At 39.1% G+C, this 21744-nt stretch overlaps 1 protein-coding gene across 4 annotated transcripts in view; it reads right to left on the reverse strand.

The window, feature by feature from the left end:
* Positions 1 to 6853: 6853 nt before the first annotated feature.
* Positions 6854 to 21744, reverse strand: part of B3GALT1 (beta-1,3-galactosyltransferase 1) — a 378667-nt gene continuing 363776 nt past the window's right edge. For 3 of the 4 annotated variants that reach the window (XM_055291902.2, XM_055291903.2, XM_055291904.2), the window contains one exon: positions 6854 to 11395. In XM_055291902.2, coding sequence (XP_055147877.1) covers positions 10186 to 11166 — 981 coding nt within the window. In that variant the 5' untranslated portion in view covers positions 11167 to 11395 and the 3' untranslated portion in view covers positions 6854 to 10185. Of the gene's footprint in view, positions 11396 to 14911; positions 17933 to 21744 lie in introns of those variants that run through there. The other variant, XR_010113656.1, reaches the window with a different exon arrangement.

A 21744-nucleotide genomic window follows, 5' to 3' on the forward strand; every position in this document is an offset into this window, starting at 1 on the left:
CCTGTTGTCTTAGCTATTTGCACATTCTTTGAGCTGCATATCTGGACTTGGGATTACTTATTTTTTTTCTGCTGACTTTTCAGATTTGTCTGTTAATTCAAGCACTGGCTGCTCATTTGACCTTGGATATATTGCCGATTCTAACCTTTAAAACCAGGGAGGGTTTGCCCTTACTTGTTTCTGAATTGCAAATAAAATTTAGAGCAATGTGACATAATGGAAAATAAAAAGACTGGACTCCAGTCAAAATACCTGGGGTTTGAATAGTATCTTTCCAGTTATTGATTTTTTGCATTGAAAAAGTCTCTTGATTTCTCTGGCTCCTGGATTTTTCAACCCCAAAATGGTGACAATAATAAATGCTGGATTCCTTGTTTGGGAGGGACCACTCAGTTTCTCATTAATGCCAAAAAAACAAAAACAAAAAACAAAACAAAACAAAAAAGCTTCCTTTCTCTCATCCTAATGATGTTCCTCTGAAAAAGTCAGATTATAAACTTTTTTTTTTTTTTTTTTTTTTTTTGAGATGGAGTCTTGCTCTGTCACCCAGGCTGGAGTGCAGTGGCAGAATCTTGGCTCACTGAAACCTCTGCCTCCTGGTTTCAAGTGATTCTCCTTCCTCAGACTCATGAGTAGCTAGGATCACAAGTGTGCACCACCACACATGGCTAATTTTGTATTTTTAGTAGAGATGTGGTTTCACGATGTTGTCCAGGCTGGTCTTGAACTCTTGACCTCAAGTGATCCACCCACCTTGGCCTCCAAAAGTGCTGGGATTATAGATGTGAGCCACTGCACCTGGCTATAAATCTGAATGGTCATATCCTATGACAATAATTTGGCACCATTTATGCATATGTGGGGTTGCTGTTTCTTGAGCTGACATACTTGCGTGGCTCTTTCTGCTGCTTTCCTTCTGTTCCTGTTGTCTCCGTTGTCTTGTACCAGAAGCCCTGTAGCCTGGCTCTACATACTTCTGTCTTCTTTCTGTGCTATATAGTATGCCCACATACTATAAATGGTGGTTGGTAGGAAGATAAAGCCATCAGGTCCGACTTTGACCTGGCTATATCATAAGCTCCAACTTGGTTTTAACATAGAATCCTATATTGGGTTACCGGGTACTGAATCAGCAAAATAATAGTGCAGTATTTTGCTTCCCATTGTTTTTGTTTCTTTTATATATTGCTTCCTCTAGGACCTTACCCTTTTCCCACATGGTCTTAAAGAAAGCTGCATACAAGAAATAAAAAGAGTAAGTTTCTAACCTAAAATTGTACTACAGACTCAAACCTCACTTTAATCCATAATCCCTTCCAACAAGTTTTTGTGAATATTTAAAGAGGTAATATAGGCAAAAGTCTCTGGTATGATAAGCATCTCTGGTACAGACGCTTATTGAATACTAGTAACTCTAGGCTGGGTGTGGTGGCTCACGCCTATAATCCGAGCACTTTGGGAGGTCTAGGAGGGTGGATCACTTGAGCCGAGGATTTGAGACCAGCCTGGGCATCATGGTGAAACCCCGTCTCTCTAAAAAAAAAAAAAAAAAATACAAAATAATTAGCTGGGCATGGTGGCTGTAGCCTGCAGTCCCAGCTACTCAGAAGGCTGAGGTGGGAGAATCACCTGAGCCTGGGAGGTCAAGATCATGTCACTGCACTCCAGCCTGGGTGTCGGAGACCCTGTCTCAAAACAAAACCAAAACCAAACAAACCAAAAACCTAGTAACCCTGTCTAGAATCTAGCCTTGAATTCCAGAGCCCTGTTACTCAAAACACAGTCTATGCACCAGGCATCAGCATTGCCTGGAAGCTCACAAGAAAGAACTGTGGGTTAGACTCCAGAACTACAATTCTGCATTTTACCAAGATTCTCAGGTAATTACTTGGCATATGCCAGTCTGAGAAGCATTGCTATAGCGTCTACGTGTCCCTCATCCTGTCCTTTCTGCTCCAGTATCCTATTTTGCTTCCATACTTATGCCTCCTATGGCTCCAACTCTTGCTAGGACAGAGAGGCATTTTGTTGTAAATGACATGCTTTCCAAGTTAACTCAGATGATTCTATTGATAAAGTTTGAAGAGAAGCTTATAGTGGTGAAAGTATCTTTTCCTAAAGAAAATTTGGACTAGTATATGTTGAAGAAACCAACAGTAAGTTAGAAAGCACAAGCAGATACAGAGGGAGAGCTCATCAGAGTGTAGTTTGCGACAGGTGTGGAGCCACAGCCTTGAGTGTAAACAGGGCCTGCCTTTTTAAGGAGCTAGCTAGTGATGGATACCTCTCCAGAGGATCCTTTGCTTCCAAGAGGGAAAAAGGCATAATTGAACTTACAGATCGTTCTCTCTACAGAAATGTGAGCTCTGAAGGATAGAAGCTCTGTTAAAGTTCCTAGTGAGCTGGTCTAAATGTCGAGTGACTGAGGTGGTAGATTTTTGACTGGCATCTTCTTATTAATATTTATTAGACTTGGATTTTATTGAATTAATGGTGGTTTATTTTTAAATTCCTGAATCTTTTATCTGTATTTATGTGTTGCTTAACCATTTTCTTAGGATTCTGTTTTCTTGTTCTATTCTCTTCTTTTCGATTTTTTGCCTTGTTGGATGCTAAGGTGTCATGATGGCTTATTTGAAGAAACTTTTTCTATATATTAAACATTATAGATGATGACTACTAAATAACATGTAAATCTCAAGTAAAATAAAAATTTGGAAAGAGACCAGCGATTACCAGAGGCTGGGGGAGGGGGCTGATTACAATGGGTCATAAGAAAATTTGGGAAAGTACTAGAACTGTTGTATTTCTTATTATGGTGGTTGTCACCTGAATGTACACATTTGTCAAAACTCATAGAACTGTACATTTAAAAAGAGGGAATTTTAAAGTATATAAATTATAACTCAGTAAAAAGAGGGCAAAAGTTCCAAACTGAAAAACAAATTAAAATAGCTACACTGAATTCTGCAGGAACTGGGGCCTGGGGCAGTGTGGAGGTGGGGCGTGGTATGTGTCTTTATTTTTGAGAAGCAAAATGCTATGTTGGTGATGAACATGGCCTCTAGAGCCAGAGGGCCTGAATTCACCCTGTAAGTTACACAAGCCTCTGTTGCCTCAATTCCCTAATCTGCCAATTTGAGATAAGAGCAGCATCTACCTCATGAGGCTATTGTTAGGATTCAGCAACAACGACAAAACAGAAAAATGGGCACTGAAAATTTAAGATTTTGCAATGGGAGAAATTCTCTGATGCTTTCTTCCCCCTCACCTTATGCTTGGTGAGGTCATCTTCACTTCTGCTGAAAAATAGTCTTCATTACAAACCCCCACACGTAACTCAGCCCAGCCTGCTGTATCAGGCAGCCACTGCTGAGTAAACACTCTAGAATAAACCTAGAGCGAGAATAAATGACATCTTTTGCCATTTTCCCACCAGGTAAGGCCTGAGGTCATTGCAACAGATCTAACAAATACTTGACATAATGTACTAAACTGATAGATTCTAGAAGGTAAACTAAATGGAAAAATTTTCTTGAGCACTAGGCACCTCTGACTGAAGAGAGTGTGGAGCCAGCATTATTATCGATGTGGTTGAATCAATAACACTTTTTCATTCATTTCTTTTTCATTTCACAAAAATGCCCATTTTAACCAGCAAGGAGGTAAGGAGATCTTATCGAGGGCGATTTTTCATGCTCACATGGATTATATTGTGGGGCACATCGCTCTTTTAAATATCCCCATTTCTGTTTTTGTTCATTTTTGTTTTTTCTCTTAAAAATGTATTCAATTTCTCCCAGCAGTGTGAATTCATCTGGAAATCTATGACAATCAATTAAGTAAATGAGAAAATAGAATACTTGCAATTATGATAATCAAGCTATATGAAACCCACCCTTTTAGGTCTAACATGCACACATCTTTAAGCAATATATTAATTAAGATGTGGGTAATTGTGACAATTAGAATCAAGCTTTCATAATTTTTAAAAATTACTCAGAGAAAAGGAAATATTTCAAAAATATATGCAGCTGTTGGTTTTTAATGCAATTCATTATCATGACCACATTGTCATTTTTCTGGCTGCCTGGAAGACAATTCCAATGCTGATGATCTTCATCTGTAACTGGAAACATTTTGTGTGTAGCACCTTTTTCAGATGTTTTCCTGTTTCTCTAGGTCAGAGGTTGACAAACTTTTCCTATAAAGTGCAATAAATATTTTAAGCTTTTCAGGTCAAGAAGCAAACTTGAAAATATATGATAGTACTGGCCGGGCGCAGCAGCTCACGCCTGTAATCCCAGCACTTTGGGAGGCTGAGGTGGGCGGATCACGAGGTCAGATCAAGACCATCCTGGCTAACACGGTGAAACCCCGTTTCTACTAAAAATACAAAAAATTAGCCGGGCGTGGTGGCGCGCGTGCCTGTAGTCCCAGATACTCAGGAGGCTGAGGCAGGAGAATGGCATGAACCCGGGAGGCGGAGCTTGCAGTAAGCTGAGATTGTGCCACTGCACTCCAGCCTGGGTGACAGAGCGAGACTCCGTCTAAAAAGAAAAAAATATATATATATATTTTATATATATATATATATATATATACATAACAAAAGAAAAAATAAATTTCCTGTTTTTGTATTGATGGAATTCAAAATAATAACAGTACAATTTTGTTTATTGGTAATACACATCTACTAATGAGAGGAATGGCATTCTTCCTATTGGACTAACGTCCTGCTTAGTTGGAGTTCCATGTTAGCATCTGCTGTCATCAAGTCATTGCAGCTGTTCATGGGAACCACTCCTAGCTTGTGGACAGCAGGCCAGATGGAGTTCGCAGACTGTAGTTTGCCAATCTCTGCTCTGGGTCAGTGTTCTCAGCTCCAGCAGGCATTGGAGTTACCTAGAGGGCTCATTAAAATGGACTGCTGAGCCACACGCTGAAGTTTCTGGAGGGACTTGAGAATTTGCTTTTCTAGCAAGTTCCCTGATGAGTCTAGTGCTCCTGGTGTGGAGACTATACTTTTATTTATTTATTTGTTTATTTATTTTTGAGATAGAGTTTTGCTCTGTCACCCAGGCTGGAGTGCAGTGGTGCAATCTTGGCTCACTGCAACCCCCGCCTCCCAGTTCAAGCAATTTTCCTGCCTCAGCCTCCCAAGTAGCTAGGATCACAGGAGTGTGCCACCATGCCTGGCTAATTTTTGTACATTTAGTAGACACGGGGTTTCACCATGTTGGCCAGGCTGGTTTTGAACTCCTAGCCCTCAGGTGACCCACCACCTCGGCCTCCCAAAGCCGTGGGATTACAGGCATGAGCCATCGTGCCGACCTGGAGACTATATTTTTAGATCACTGCTCTTGATGTTGGTCCTTTGAAAAAGTTATGTGGAATACAAATCTGTATATTTTATGTTTTTATTGTTTATTCACATAGTTCCACTCACCTGATAAACTTTATCTTTTTGAACTCCAAGATATATGGGGAGTAAATCAAAAGTTAAATTTCCATTAAGAAATGAATATCTGGAATACTATGCAGCCATAAAAAGGAATGAGATCATTTCCTTTGCAGGGACATAAATGAAGTTGGCAGCCATTATCCTCAGCAAACTAACACAGGAACAGAAAACCAAACACCACATGTTCTCATAAGTGGGAGCTGAGTGATGAGAACACATGGGCACATGGCAGGGAAAGACATACTGCAGCCTGTCAGGAGGGGTTCAGGGGAGGGTGCATCAGGAAGAATAGCTAATGGAGGCTGGGCTTAGTACCTAGGTGATGGGATGATCTATGCAGCACACTACCATGGCACACGATTTCCTGTATAATAAACCTGCACATCCTGCTCATGCACCCTTGAACTTAAAATAAGTTGAAGAAAACAAAGAAAAAAAGTGAATATCTGTTTAGCTAGATCGGGACTGATAATAAAAGGAACTTTCGTCTCTTAAATAGCTCTCAGTCTCTTGCTTACACAATCAGGCATCAGCAATCAACATCTACTTGGCTGCTGTGAAGGATGTCTGAATAAATCTTTTCTGATCCAATTAAACTTCTAAAGTAACATGCAGTATTCCAAAGGATACATGCAGATGAAACAGGAATGACATTTTTGCCTTAGATTTAACATGTCCTAATTTGCCAAGCACAGTATAAATAGAATGCCCCCCTGAGTTGGAATTTGTTGGCATGTTTAACCCATAGACTTTAATACAGAGGCTGGTTAAAATGATTCCTTGAGGCCGCCAAGGGGCAAGTGAATCCCTGTTTCCTAAATCCCACAGTAGCCACTGGTCTACTTACTAGATGGAATAGTCTCCGTGTTGACTGTTAAGTTGCACTGGGCTCTTGGGGATGAGCTCTGAATGGCATGAACTATTACCTACATTGAGATTGTGGAAAAGGTTAATGGTAAACGGCAGGGCATCAGCTTTTAACAAACACGTCTCACCAAAGAGATTCTTTCTAAAAAGAAGAGAAGTGACACATTTGTTCTCCTTCTGTTTATTTGTCCCAATGGTTTAAAAAAATCAGCTTTATGGAACCATAATCTTACTCATGACAGATGGGCCTGTACATAAGCATCGTGCTTTCAGTCAACAGTTTACATTTCAAGAGGAAGGTGAAGAAAATGTAATGATATCTTCAGTGTCTGTCATTTTTAGTTTTATAACATTGATACAAAAAATAGTATTCTGATTAGCAGCTTGATTGGCAACCCATGTAACCCTAAATAGTACTACAAACCTGGAGAGTGCACTTTTACAGACAATTACTTTTGGCGAAACAGTATGTACAATTTTGACAAATAAATACATAAATACAATCATTCATATATAACTTTATACCTAAATGTCAATTATCATCAACAAGCGTTGTTCTAGTAAATTACTTCTTTCATTCACAAGTTACTTTGTTGTTTATAAAAACTATTTTCACCTTTACAGAAGAAATGACATAATCAATTCTCTCACTAAACCCACATATTAGGAAAGGTAAAAAATGAATCCCAGATGCTTTAGGTAAATATTCCATTGTCTTTTGACAGAAGAGATTTGATTGAAAAACTTCCTTGGCTCCTCTGTAAATAGTTTATTTTCACCATATTGTGTCACACACAGGGGTTTTATTCTTCTGAATTGAATCCAAATTAAAAGTGATCTTCGTTTTGTTGATTCTGGTTATTTAAAAATACAATATTATATATTGAAATGGACACTTGTTCCAATATAAGAAGACACAAAGCCACCTAAACTAGCCACCAAAGAGAAACTTTTTTCCAAAAAGTAAATTAAAAAAAGGAACTTTAAGAACATAGACACTGATACTATTATTATCCAGTGCATAATGGAAAAAAAGAGTTTTTGTAAAAATTGAGACTCTTGGTAGAATACTGTCTAAAACATTGCATATTTTATGTCAGGGAAATGATAAGAATGGTTCAACAGTAATTGAAACAATATTTTGGCCAGTGTCATGTCATAAAATTAACAAAAGTCGAAAGTTAGAGCTTTTTCTTGATCACTTAAACATTTTTTGAACATTCAAAAAACGAAGGGCAAACATGCTTAAGGCTATTGAAACACTGAACAAATGGCCTTGCTTCACCAAAAGCTCCATGCAGAAGAAAATGTTACACAGCAAGCAGATTCTAGCTACACATACAGTTGGGGAGAAGAAAAAAATGCTTTTAAAATATATACATGTGGTCTTTGATGAGTATTTACATGTTTGTCACATGGGCATTACCTAGCATAAAAAAGTAAGGAAATAGTTCTTTAAGACATACGATTCTCTGATTTTTGCCCTTTTAAAGATTAGGGCTGTATCATAATGTATGCACACACATATAAAACGATTCATAGGTGTACATATATGATGTTTATAATGTGTAATTTCTTGACACCAGAGGTGGTTTGACTGAGCATGGGGTAGATGCAAGGCAATAGTATGAGACAGAGGCTTGATTCAGCTGCACAATTCGAAGGTAAACCAAGTAAGAAGTCGTGAGACTTTCCCAGTGATTGAAACTCACAGCAGCTGAGGCTGCAGGTTGGCGGGTGCTTCACCTTATGCTGATCCATCTCTCCCCAGGTTACCTAATTGCTATTGTCTAATCAAAACCAGCAGTCCTGCTGACCATAAGATGAAGATGTGTTAGGGGATGGGAAGTCTTGTCTCATATTGGGTCCTTTAGGGCAGGGGATGAGAGATCGTGTTTTGCAGAAACAAGCCCTGACTTCCACTGGTTCATTGTATCTATCTGTTTGCTATCAACTCCTATGGGGGGCTCCAGGAGTCAGGTTAAAAAATAAGTAAATAAATAAAAAAGGTACACTCTTTCAGCTGTGGGGCTTTCTTTGAATGAGAACAAACAGGTGTTTTCTAATAAATGGTAGAAGATGTGCAATGTGCAAGTTTGCTGACTGCCCATTCTGCTTCTTCTGAAAGAGGTGAACTAGCTTTACCTGCGCTCAAAGTTCTTAGAGAGAATTCAGATTCAGTGGTTCCTGAGATCTAAGTTGTCGTGATGCATTTTGCAAAGCATATGCTTCATTTACTGTAATATACTCCCAACCAGAGGTTCCTTCCCAAAGAAAGGCAGCTGCCTCTACTTTCCGCACCTTGGGATATCAAGGCAACACAATGACCTAGTCACTTATTCATTGAAACCAGAAGAAATCGCAGAGAAATGGAAGCTTTCCCAAACACCTAAATTACAGCCAAGGAAAAGTCAAAGCCTTGGCAGAATTAGGTGCAGTGATAGTTCACAGCTGATCTTTATTTAAGCAGATTTTATATTAAGATGATATTACTGCTACTGATGACCATCATTGTAATTATGCAATTATTTTAGCATTTAGCATAATGCATGATACATTGCATTACATAGCACCTTTTAAGCTAAGGATCTCAAAATACTTAGCAAATGCAATTTGCTCTCACAGCACCTGTGAGGTAGGTGTTTTTTACAGCCATTTTTATAAATGAACACATTGAAGCACAAGATTACGATGCCTACTCATAATGGCCCAATAAGTATGGTGGCATCAACGGGACCCGAACCCGGCCTTCCCCATCCTTCCTCAATCACAGAGCCCCCAGAATACCTCATAACAGCATTGCTGCTGAACATGCTCTGGTGTTTTCAGATGTTAGCAAGTAGGGCCAAGTCTTTCAATAATATTGACACCCTTAAAGATTTTCTCATGCGCTTTGCAAATGTGTGTGTGGGGGCCATCTTATACCATTGCTAAGCTTATGTTAATTATAATGCATACTTAAATTTGTATTTTCTCAATGTGATTGATTGTTCTCTGGCCTCCAACCAACTTATTTTCTACATAGAGACATATGCCTGCCAGATCCAAAAACTGTGAAATGCACTTAGCGACACTGTCTGGAAGGAAGCAGGTGAGATTACATTTGGCAAAGTTTCCTTGGAGGCACCATTTAATGTTTGTTCTGAAAGAGCAAAACAAAAAAGAAAGAAAAAAAAATCTTTTGTTTACTTTGTTAAGTAGCATTTTATACACATTCCACCTGCTGACCAGATTTAATCCTTGGATGAGCAAGCAGAGTTGTCTTCCAAACACATAGAATGTTTGGTTCTCAAATTTAAACTCCCATCTATTTAACTGCAGCCACTCTGTAGGTACCAAGTTCATTTCTTGGTGGAACTGCAAATACTGTACACATTACATGGCAATATATGTAAAAATATAATGTAACAACACACACGATATTAATAATCACATCTAGTGTGTCTTCCTGACTGTGCATGCTTTCTGAATTGCTTTTGAAAATGGTTTCTATTTGTGTATTAATTTTTGCAGGGATGATATGACACATTACTGTTTCAGTTTCCCAGAACCAAATTTTTATCTCAGATGCACAGTACGTCAATCCTAAGAGTTGTTTGGAAGTCACTTTTTGAGATAAATAGCAATGCTCTGGGACTGAGAATGAAATCTGGCCCTTCTAACTCATTTACTGTTTCTATGACCAGAGTCTAACATTTATAAATTGGTAATCCAAGAAAAGAACTTATAGCAGGAAGCAAAAACTTTACAAAACCCCTTCACCAGTTCATTTCCCCCAACACCTGGAAAATACCAACACCTTAGGTCCCATTTCTTAAAAAAAGAAAAGAAACATATTTACATTGGTAAAAATCCTAACATCTGAGATGTTTCTTGCTTGACATGTCATTCCAGATTCTGTGCATTTCTTCTGGAGAGATCTGATGCACGGTGATAACTCGGCGATACCTACACAAACTGTAGGCCATTTTCCAGTGATTGAAGCCACTGTTCTGGAAAGGATGTATGCCCAGCTTTCGAAGACACAGTCCCACATATACGTCTTCAAGGTGAAGCAGCCTTGTGTGGAGTGAGGTCTTGTAAATGAGTTCAGCCACATCGGCTGAAAAGATGTAGCCAGTCCCCGAACAGAACGGTGGGTAGTTACTGTCTGGGTACAAATCCCTGGGCATATACCACTTACTGCGGACGTCCCGAATCGGTCCTCCATTAATGACATAGCCAGTAAAATACCTTCTTCGTGGCTTGGTGGAGGGTTTCAGTAATTTATAAATAAGATTGTCCATGTTTACAAAAATGTCGCTGTCTGTTTTCATGACATACTTGGCTTTTGAACAAAAAGTGGCCACCCATCTCATCCCCATTAGTGTTTTGAGGGTAAGGTTATGGTAGGAGTCAATAAAGTCCTCCACGATGATATCATGGAAGATTTGGCTCTCTTGCTCCACCATCTGATTGAGAACAGGATCCGCATTCTTGCCAAGGAGGAAGAGGGTGGCTATCTTGATCCCCTTAAAGTTGTTCTCATCCCCCCACGTCTCTCTGATTGCCTGACGGGCATCGAATTCCTTGTGAGTGGTGCTGATGAGGATAACAAGAAAAGGAATGTTTTTCTCACATTTATTGGGCTCGTTGATAAGAAATTCAAAAGAATGTGGGTTGATAGGTCGAGTTCTTATGTTGCCAAAGGTGAAGTTTTTCCTGGCAACTGTTAGGTGGCTGAATGGTTTGGAGCCAGTGTAAGAAGAAGTAGGACGAGTTATACTCAAGTACCAGAGAGCGCTGGCCCAGCACACAACTGTCAAAACATACAAACAGGAGACCTTTGAAGCCATTGTCTTGAGAACACGTCTATTCCAAATATTGAAGAATACGCCTCCTTGGCACTAGTTTCTTTTCATCTTCCAAAGGCAGCATATTACTAATAAATCTTAAAGTTTGATAGAGAAGCGTTAGGTGGAGATTGTCCATGGGCCTCAGTGGCTGGCGGTCACCTCTGCGCTCACTCTATTTTCTTCCAAATCTGATGGAGGGTTCCATGCCTCATAAATCTTCCTCTTAACTCTGCAAAATCAATAAAGTACACTTGTCATTTAGATTTATGTCATCATTCTACATCCTGAAATAAACATAACAAGGGTATAAGAACTGCCCACAAGGATTAAAATACACATGATCATTCATTTCCATTAGTACCAAAAGCTTCCTGTCATAACCATCTCCCGTTTTCCTCTCTCCTTGATAGAAGTTGTGTATGTATATTCATACCCAATTAAGAAATACATAGATTATAAATTCTAGATTAAGATGAAGTAAGTGGAACATTAGTCATTTTAAAAAAAGAATTCCTCCTCTTCACACGAGGTATTTTTTTTTTTTTCAGTGAAATACTTTCTGGCACTAAAGTCTTCTTTCAAGATAGGAAATTTCACCCATGGTCTCATATCTCTTTTCCAGTTTCTGAGTCTGAGCTTTTTTTTGCTTGATTCTGGTGAAGGAATTGATTCTCAACATTTCCTTGCTTTCTCTATTTGATTATGTGTTTATCACACTGGAAAATCTCTGCTAATGCTGTGTCTCTCTTGGTTCAGACTTAGAAGTAATTCCCAACTGTTCCTCCTTTTCTCCTGACTTTGGCTCCCACAACTCTTAGCTCCTAATTCTAGTTTTCTATGAAACTTCATGCAGAGGATATGCTGACCTCTCAAGCATGGAACCCATCACCCAAGTGACCTTTCAGACAGCTGGCAGCATTTATTTTGGAGTTGAGCTAAACGGTGTCACTTTTTATGGTTTTCAACAATTCACCCATGTGTTCCCTTGATGAAATTATACTGGCCCTTTTAATTTTTTTTTATCTAGTTACATTTGCCTATAAACCCAACATGAGTATAATGAGGGGGACAATTGAGTTTGGGGGCCACAGATCCAATGAAGATGTGATGGAGACTTCAGCTGGTGTTCAGATTTAGTTTTCCTTTGGAACTTTCATTCTTTCTAGAACTTCTACTGCTTTCTAGAACTTTTAAAACTTCGTGCCAGTTCCTATATGCCTGGTTATGAAGTCCATTCATGTAAAAAATGGTTTCTTCCTTTCTTGTTAGAGCAGAATGTGGTAGTCCTGGAAGGCAGAGATAGTAGAGAATAGATACCAATTTTAACAAAGTCTGCTTCAAAGAAAACTATGTGCTTACACGTACAGACTGTGTAGAAATAATTTAATTGGGAATATAGATTGAAAATCATGCTTCTAAGCACAATAGTCATAATGAAATAAAAATACATGATGTGAACAGCAGAGACAATATATATCTTCTTGTCTAAGCCAAGAGCTAACTGTGAATATATGATCTGTATGAGACCAGCAATAACTCAGTGTGGTTACTGTTCTAACTAAATGAATATTTGAATGGCTTCAAGCAGTTTGACTCTAGGCATAGTTAGGCCTTCATCCAACTCATAATAAGTACTTTCTAAATATAGGCTCCTGTATCCTGTCCTCCCGGGAGAAATTTCTGTTCTAAGGTGCACCAAAGCTGATAAAAAGAAAGATGTGATGTGCAGCAAGTTTTGAAACTTTAAACAGTAAGCAAAAGGAAGTGAGAGAAACTAGGAATAGAAAAAAAGAGCTTCTCGGCCGGCGCTGTGCCTCAAGCCTGTAATCCCAGCAGTTTGGGAGGCTGAGGCGGGCGGATCACGAGGTCAGGAGATTGAGAACATCCTGGCTAACGTGGTGAAACCCCGTCTCTACTAAAAATACAAAAAATTAGCCAGGCGTAGTGGCGGCCGCCTGTAGTCCCAGCTACTTGGGAGGCTGAGGCAGGAGAATGGCGTGAACCTGGGAGGCGGAGCTTGCAGTGAGCCGAGATCGCACCACTGCACTCTAGCCTTGGGTGACAGAGCGAGACTCCATCTCAAAAAACAAACAACAAAAAAAGAGCTTCTCAACTTGGGATATACAGACATGGACTCCATTTCAATGACCAAAGGTTATAAGTAAGTCCCAAGATGGTACTAGAAAGCGAACTTTCTCTGCCATTGTCCTAGGCTATGTATCTGATTCTTAGTCTACTTTTGTCATTATATTGCTCTGTCCTCTTGCATACTTTCCGACTCCATTGTGAGCCACCTATTAGTAAGATGTTAAGGGCCTCCCCCAAAGCCTCTCCTGGTACAGGCTCCTGTCAGGTAATATTTGGGAGCCAGTAGTCAGGCTATTAATGGAGGATTTTTCCACTTTACATTTTGATCTCCTTTTTATTGTTCCTTCCTCATCTCTACAGAGTTCATTTCACAAGTTATTATCCTCTATCTCTACGGTTAAGCCTTCATTCAACTCTTGAATTTATTCATTCATTTGTTAATCCATGCATCTATCAATCAACCAATTAATCAAATGTTTATTGAGTGCTGGTTGTATGTGAAGTATTGGACAAACAAACAGAACCCATATTCCTCCCTTAAGAAACTGCTAGACTAGGAGGAAAGGTTTCAAGTAAATGGATAAAACGGTGGAATAAAAATTTACGTTAGGAGGCTGCTGGAATACATAGGGGAAGAATGCTGGGCAGAATGTGGGAGAACAAGGTTAAGTCCTGCAACTGTCCACAGTACCACTCCAGAGGGTGCCATTCACACAGGCCGTAATGTGAATCTCACTCCTCCACCCATGCCATAGTCAAACAATGAGGGAGTCCTGGGGAAGATGCTATGGCAAGTCCACTAAAGGAGAGCCAAGTTGAATCTTTAAGGATGGCTAGAAATTATCCGGATGGGGGCCAGGCATTCTGGGCAAAGGAAACAGCATATACAAGGGCATAAAATGAGAGAGAGCATGGTGTGTACCTTTTTTCCTGTTGTCTTCAGACGTGAGAACAAAAGTAGGCACAGTATTACATCTTAGACAATACTGAATGCAAGTTAGAATCTAGTAAATCCTCTGTTAAAAAAACCAGAGAATTTGAAGTGTGAAAAGAAACTCGCTTAAAACCTAAAGAGTGGCTAAGGACAATAAGAACTCATAGCAAGGGGTACTAAAAAATAGCCTTTTTGCTTATAACCAAACAGATTTCTCAGGTGGCAAAACAGTACAAAAATATGCCCATGGTCCAGAAATAGTAATGTAACTAAAGACAAGAAAGAGTAGCATGATGCACGGAACTCTAAAGATTCATTTCATGTATGTTGGATAAAGTAGTTGGTAATGGGTCAGTATGTCCGTGGTTACTCCTTGAGTAATTCTGACTTGTGTGGATTTTCTGTGTCTCAGTAGCCTTAAACATAAAGAGAGGGCAAAAATAAATCTGTTTTATCTCCAAATACATCACAGGTATTAACAAACATTGCCAAATCATTTGAGCTTCCAGGGAAAGGGTTCTGTCCAGGCAGATGGTATTATGATACAAAGTGCAGGATCTATTGTGAGTGAGGGGATTATGTCAGTTCATCAGTTCATGGTTTTAGATCCTGAGGACATATATTGATCAATTCTTCTAAAGAAATAGTATTGCTGATAGTGTTTTGGTTTGTTCATCCAGTTTAGTGAGTATATTGTACAGGTTTTTCTGCTTGAGAAATCTGTCTCCTTCCTGGAAAACTCAAAGCCAAAAGCCCACTGAAGAGAAAAAAAAAAGAGAATACCACAAAAGCAGAAACCTCTGGAAAGTTCTTTCAGTTTTACAAGATTAAAAAAAAAATCCTTTTTAACAGACCAGTTAGTGTATCAGTAAAATAGAAAGTTGCACGTGTAACACTTGTCATTTTCCTAGCAGCTTCACCACAGCCACAGACACTGATGACACATTAACTTGTCATCCATTAAATACAAATCCCTCTAAATAGACACATTCAACTGGAACACTTGAAAGGCTTTTTCCCCAGGGGCCTTACTGTATTTCAGATTACCTCATTCACAGAACTCTTCAGTAACTATCCACTTTCATCTTTCAGGAAGTTAGTATGGCAGAATTTTCAATTTAAGAAGCACATATTTCTCCTACAAACTGCATGGTAGATTGTCTGTTATTCTGAATAATTTATTTCAAGAAACCCACAGAATTGCTGAAATTCTTTCATACAGCCAGAGGTAAGGCCTAGGAGCGGGTGGGTAGTGTGTCTCTGGTGAACTGTGCATTGTTTGGGGTGCCAGCTTCATGTCCATCTTCATGGTTCAGGCAGTGTGATGGTTAATTTCATGTGCTAACTTGACTGGGCTAAGGGGTGCCCAGATAGCTGCTAAAACATTACTTCTGGGTGTGTCCGTGAGGGTGTTTCTGGCAAAGATTAGCATTTGAATCGGTAGGCTGAGTAAGGAAGACTGTCCTCACCAATGTAAATGAGCATCACCTAATTCACTGAAGGCCTAAATAGGACAAAAACTTAGACGAACGGCTAATTTGCTGTCTCTGCTTGAGCTGTGACATGCATCTCCTCCTGAGCTCAGATGTCAGTGCTTCTGGTTCTCGAGCCTTTGGGCTCAGACTGCGATTTACAACATTGGCTCTCCTGATTCTCAAGTTTTTGGGTTTGGACTGAAACTATTCCACTGCTTTCTTCTTGGGTCTTCAGCCTGCAGAAAGCAGATCATGGGACTTCTCAGCCCTCATAATCTCATGAGACAATCCCTCATAATAAATCTCTTTCTCTATATCTAAATATATCCTATTGGTTCTGTTTCTCTGGAGAATCCTAACTATAGGCAAGTACAAGTCAACACTGATTTCCTATGTCTTGGTTGCCAGTTACACCGAATTGGCTTGGCAATCATTTGAGCTTCCCTTCACCATGGGCAAGGTTGCAGGAGCCTCACCAAGCAGCTTGCTTCCATTCGCGGGTGTCTCAAGGAATGTCTCCAGTTTCTTATTTCCTTTGCATTTCCACATCTACTTCATTTGTTCATGAAGGATGCACTGAACACTACTAGGTGCCAGGCAGTGAGCTGGTAAGACATCTGAAAAATGTTGAAAACAAATCTACAAATGAAGTAGATTTGGAAATGCAAAGGGAATGCAAATGTCTCCTCTCTCTTACTTTCTAGGAGAGAGAGGCAGAAGATAAACAAATGCAAAAACAGTTTCAGGTAGTGGTAAGGGGGGTAATTGGACACAGACTAAACAAAGGTGGGATGTGGGAGAAGGGCTACCTTAAATTAGTCACTGTCTAAGGAGGTGACATCTGAGCTGAGAACAGAATGACTTGCTATCTCTGGTTCAGTCTTTGAATCTTTTACTAAGTTTTTGTCTCCTTTGCTTGGCTTTTCTTGATTCATGCTATATTAGGAGCATCATTTTGGTTATTGACCTCTACCCCTGCTGTTTTTTTGACTCTTGTTATCTTTGTGTTTCCCAGCTGTGGCCATTCTGCCCACTCCTGCAAACTCCTCCGGCCTCCAGAGCTGCAGGTTAGCTACTGTATTAGTTTGCTAGAGCTACAGTAACAAAGCACAAAATGCTCCTCTATTTATGATTGGGTTACATCCCAATAAACACATTGTAGATTGAAAATATCCTAAGTTGAAAATTCATTTAATACACTTAACCTACCAAACATCATAGATTAGCCGAGCCTAACTTAAATGTGCTGCCTGGGTGGACAAAATTATCTAACACAAAGCCTATTTCTTAATAAAGTGTTGAATAACTCACATAATTTATTGAATGCTGTACATTACTTGAAATCGTGATGGTTTGGCATCATGGTAATGTCAAAAAATCCTAAGTCGGCTCATCAAAGTGGAGAACTGTCTGTACTTTACTCCGCAAGACTTCACTCCTTTACATTTTAATTTTCCTGATTTGAGCAAGTAATTTCTTGGGTTTCGGTAAACCAACTTTCAAAGGGTGAAAAATCTGTAATTAGCATTCAAAGAAGGATGAAGCACGAGTGTGAAAAGGGATGCAAAATTTGTTTTATTTTTAGATGAAAAAAAAAGAAAAGCCAGTTGAGATTCTTTTCCTAGACCACGTAAAGAATATATCATAGTTGAAAGCAATTCCTTGCTCCTGCCACCTTCTTTTCTCTGATCCCTTTAAAAACTCAGATTAGTTGAGAAACTCAAGCTGGGATTGAGGCACATTTCCCAAACCAGCAGTTCCTGATGCACTGGCTTGGTTTTGGAGGATACAAACAATTCTCCTGTCTCACGGCAAACTACTACTACATCTTATACTATCTCAAACTACTACTCAGAATAACTTCTGTTAAAATTGACTCTGAATAACTTCTGTTATTAATTGACTCTGAATAACTTCTGTTAAATATTTACAGATCACATATGGCATACACAAGTGGCTTTAACATAGAGATTTGCATAGTAACTTTAAAAACATGGTGAAGAAAGATAAAACAGTTGAAAAAAAAATAAACCCAACATTAACCAGCTAAAAGGGAGGTAAGACAGGGAAAGAAAGAGAGCACGCAAGAGAGACAGAGAGAAAGGGTTAACTATTTGTGCTATGAAATCGTCTTGAAATGAGTGAGGAGCTGGCTGTACAGTATATCATGATATTGAAAAGGGGAAAAGAGATCCTTTCTGAAAAATGTTTTGATCTCAAATGACTTTCCTTGGAGATGGCATATGAGTGAAATCAAAGTATCTTCATTCTGTGGGGAAAAACAGAAACTCAGATTGCAACAGAACTAATTGATAAACAAGCCCCAAGGGCCAGAGATTCTAGTTGGCTGCATTAATTTGGCATATGGTTATTTTGATACCCACCTCCTCCCGCCCTTTTCTCACTCTTATAATTATGCTGTAAATAAGCACAGGAGAGGAAGACATAAAACACTATTAGCACTAGATAATGGTCCTTGAAGCAAAAATTTCATAAACCATTATGCTATCCAGTTTGCTAGCTTATTATCTCTCCAAATCACAGAGGGCTGACTCTCCTAGCCTTTCTTTCAAGTCAGCCTCCTTGGCTATTTAAGGAAATCTACCCATAGATGTTGAAATCCCTGAACGCTCATAGGAATAAGTGTTCTGACTCCTCTGCCTTAGATAGACAAAGAGCTAATTTGTTCCTTTTAAAAATTTAATTATGAATCTTTTCCAAGAGACCCCATAATTGAACTTACCCAACTTATTTGCAATGAGGCAGTGGTGTAAAGCAAAAGGTAATATTCATCATGACTTGGCAGTTGAAATCATTTCCCTCCCAAATCTGGAAGAAATGATTTGAACCTTTCTCTTTTTTAGTTCAATATACCTTGACATTTATTGACAAGGTCTTTATAAATCCCTGCCTTAGGAAGAATGGGGCCAACCTGAAAGAGGAGTGGTTGGGATGAGGATGTCTTTGTGTGTGTGGGCCTAGGGCTCTTGCTATTCTGAAAGCCACACTTTGTTTCACTGAGGAGAAAGTACACTTCAAATTAGAAGGGAAGATTATAGCTTTCTTCAAATCAATGTGTTGCCCTAGTTCTAGAATTCAGAGAATTTTTTAACATCACTACAATCCTCTCAGGGAAAAATGAAAATGAGGATATTTCATTATTTTAAATAAATGCTTGGCTTCCTTTACAGTGATGGATATTGTGTCTTGACTGCCTTATATAAGACACATTTTTAAAGCTAGGCAGAGCAATCACTTATTTAATCATTAGAGCCTAGAAACCCAGCAATGTGATTGGGCTTCGGGTGGGGCTTCTCCACTGGGAAAGGAAATGCCAGTGTTTTTTATTAGAAATGTGGAAGAGGATGAGAGGAAAGACATCCTACTAATATAAACAGCAGCTGGGAGAATTTAAAAATGATGAACTATGTGATAACAAAAAGAGAATTCATTTGGCCCATTATTTTGGGGGAGGATGATATTAATGGATATTCTTAGAAACCAGAAAGCTGTTAGTGTATTCACTATCTAAAATTTACAAAGTCTAGGGAGCTATTTCTCAGCTCACCACAGAGAGATAGTATTATTTTAGATCATATTTCAATGATATTGGTACTATGCAGCGACTGATAATACATGGAACAGACTTGGCGATTTTTCTTTTCTTTTGTTTTCAATTGTTCCTTTATATAATATCGATTTACTGGAATCCATAATAGCCAAACATAATTTTATGTAGCTGCTGTCAGTGGAAATTATTTTGTAGGCAGTCAGCCTTATGGCATTGGAAGACCCAGATTCAAGGTCTAGATTTTGAGTTATCAGCTCTGAAGCCTGTGCAACCCTATGCCTTTGTTTCCTCATCTATAAAATGAGAATGATAATGTCTGGCCAGACTTTGTCAGTAAGGATCACTGTAAAGCTCAAATGAGATAACGTATTTGAAAATACTATATAAGTCAAATGGTGCTACCTGAACATAAAGTATTATCATTATTAATGTAAACATGATAAATAAAGACAAATTCAGAGAGGATTGCCTGTAAGATGTTTCATAAGGAATGATCAGTCAATGCATCTTGACTAATTGGTGCAAAAGCAGTTTTTTTGTTGTTGTTGTTTTTTGTTTTAACTTTGCTCTTGTTCAAAAGGAAAACAAAAGCTTGGCACCTCCAGTTGACTCTTTGCATAAGAAGCTTTCAATTTTACTTGACAGAGCCTGTATTAAAAAGTCTTGTACTGTTGTAAAAAAAATGGGGAGGATATATACAAGTTAGAGGAAATGTCATTACGACTATTGTCATTACTAGCACTAATGTGACACAGAATTATGCTTTTCTCAAATATAACCTCAGGATATTAAAAATCTACCAGATTTAAATAGCCTTCCGAATGATATTTACATAGCCATAATTAACATTCTGTGTATACGAAAACAGCCTGAAACGGCTATACCATGATTATTTTACAGAGGTTTAAGACAAAGCCACTATAAAATATAACTGTGATTTTGTGATTATTTTTTCCTCATAGGCTTGTCAAGGTTGTAATGAAACTTAATCCGAAGTGTAATCTTGCTAAGAGAATCATCGTTTAATCACGTAATAGAGGGACTTACCAATTTGCAGCACTAGAATCAGATTTATAAATTGTTCTAGTAATGCACCCAAAGGAATGCCTGGGTGACAATGACAGATAGTTTTATTTGGCAGAGTAGCTTTTTAACCAAGCCTTTTTGTTTCTGAAATCTGTGGTTATGTGTACAATTTTCCTAAATTAGCACCTACTGGCCAATCAGATGAAAATGCTGTGCTTTGTTTTGTTCTCATGCTCAGTCATTTATGTTGGCTCTCCACAGTCCTCCCCGCTGCCAATCTCCAGCATTGCTTGGATTCACAAGCTACTCACCAAACATTTGCTCAGCTTCACTCTCACTGGATACCATTTTACGCTTGAGATTTCTATTTCTAGGCATTCTCCTCTTTTACAATTTCCTTTTGGCTAATGATTCTTACTTCCCCTATGGCTAGAGACTCAGCCTGCCAGTTTTCATCCTACTGGTGCCTTGAACTCTTCGCCACAGCCTACTCACGTTGCTCTTGAAACTCTTTCAGGCTATGCTGGACTCTTCTCATTTGGACTCTGTGAAGAGGGATTACAATCTTAATCTCTCCCAAGGCCTTTGCTTTTCAAAGCCAAGGAACTCCTGTTCCTTTATCACTTCTCTATGCTCTCTTCCCCACTGCATCAATTCCCATTACTATCCGTCATCTGTATTTTTACTCTTGAGCCTTAAAATATTCTGGGGTTAAGGTCTCATAATCAAAGAAACTTGAAGGTAAGTTGGTCTCCTGGACAAAGCATAAGGTTGTCAGTCAACAGAAAACTGGTGGTAGCTCTGTTATAAAACCATAAAACCTTTTTGGAAATGTTTTCCCCTTAAAAATCTCTTAGTTTCAAAATTGCGTTAATCCTCATGGATCAGAAATCATCACTAGTACATGCTTTCTCAGCCCCCTTAATGAAGGACTCTTTTATGTTCTGTGTTTTTAGTCTCTCCATTTCCATTGGCTCCTGTTTTGTCTCTAGAAGTGCTTGTCTTCCTTTGCTTAGAAAAATAACAAGAACAGCAAAACCTTCCCTTGACTCTGGCATCACTGCCAATTACTGTCATACTTTCCTCCTAGGTTTCATAGCTAGGGGCCTTAACTGGGTACTCTCTCTTGCTTTTTCCCATTTCCTTACCTATTTAACTCCTACAATAGATCAACATGGCATTTGATCCTATTCTCAGTAAAGCACACAACTTTCCCAGTCCAAGCTTTCCTGGTCTCAGCTGCTTTGGACACACTGGGTCACTCTCTTCTTTCACTCCCGCTTTGGATTCCTTCTGACTGCACCCTCATGTCCCTCTGCTCACTTTGCTGGTGGTCCTATGTGTTTTCTTCTCTTCACACCTCCTCAGCCTGCTTTTTGCAGCCTCCAAACCTGTGCCCATCCCTCCTTCCAGTCTCATCAGCATGGAGTACTCACGCTCTTGAGAACAAGACTTCTGCTATTGTCTCTCCAACTATGTTCACC

Source organism: Symphalangus syndactylus, chromosome 9 (assembly GCF_028878055.3).
Source record: "Symphalangus syndactylus isolate Jambi chromosome 9, NHGRI_mSymSyn1-v2.1_pri, whole genome shotgun sequence".
Lineage (NCBI taxonomy): Eukaryota > Metazoa > Chordata > Mammalia > Primates > Hylobatidae > Symphalangus > Symphalangus syndactylus.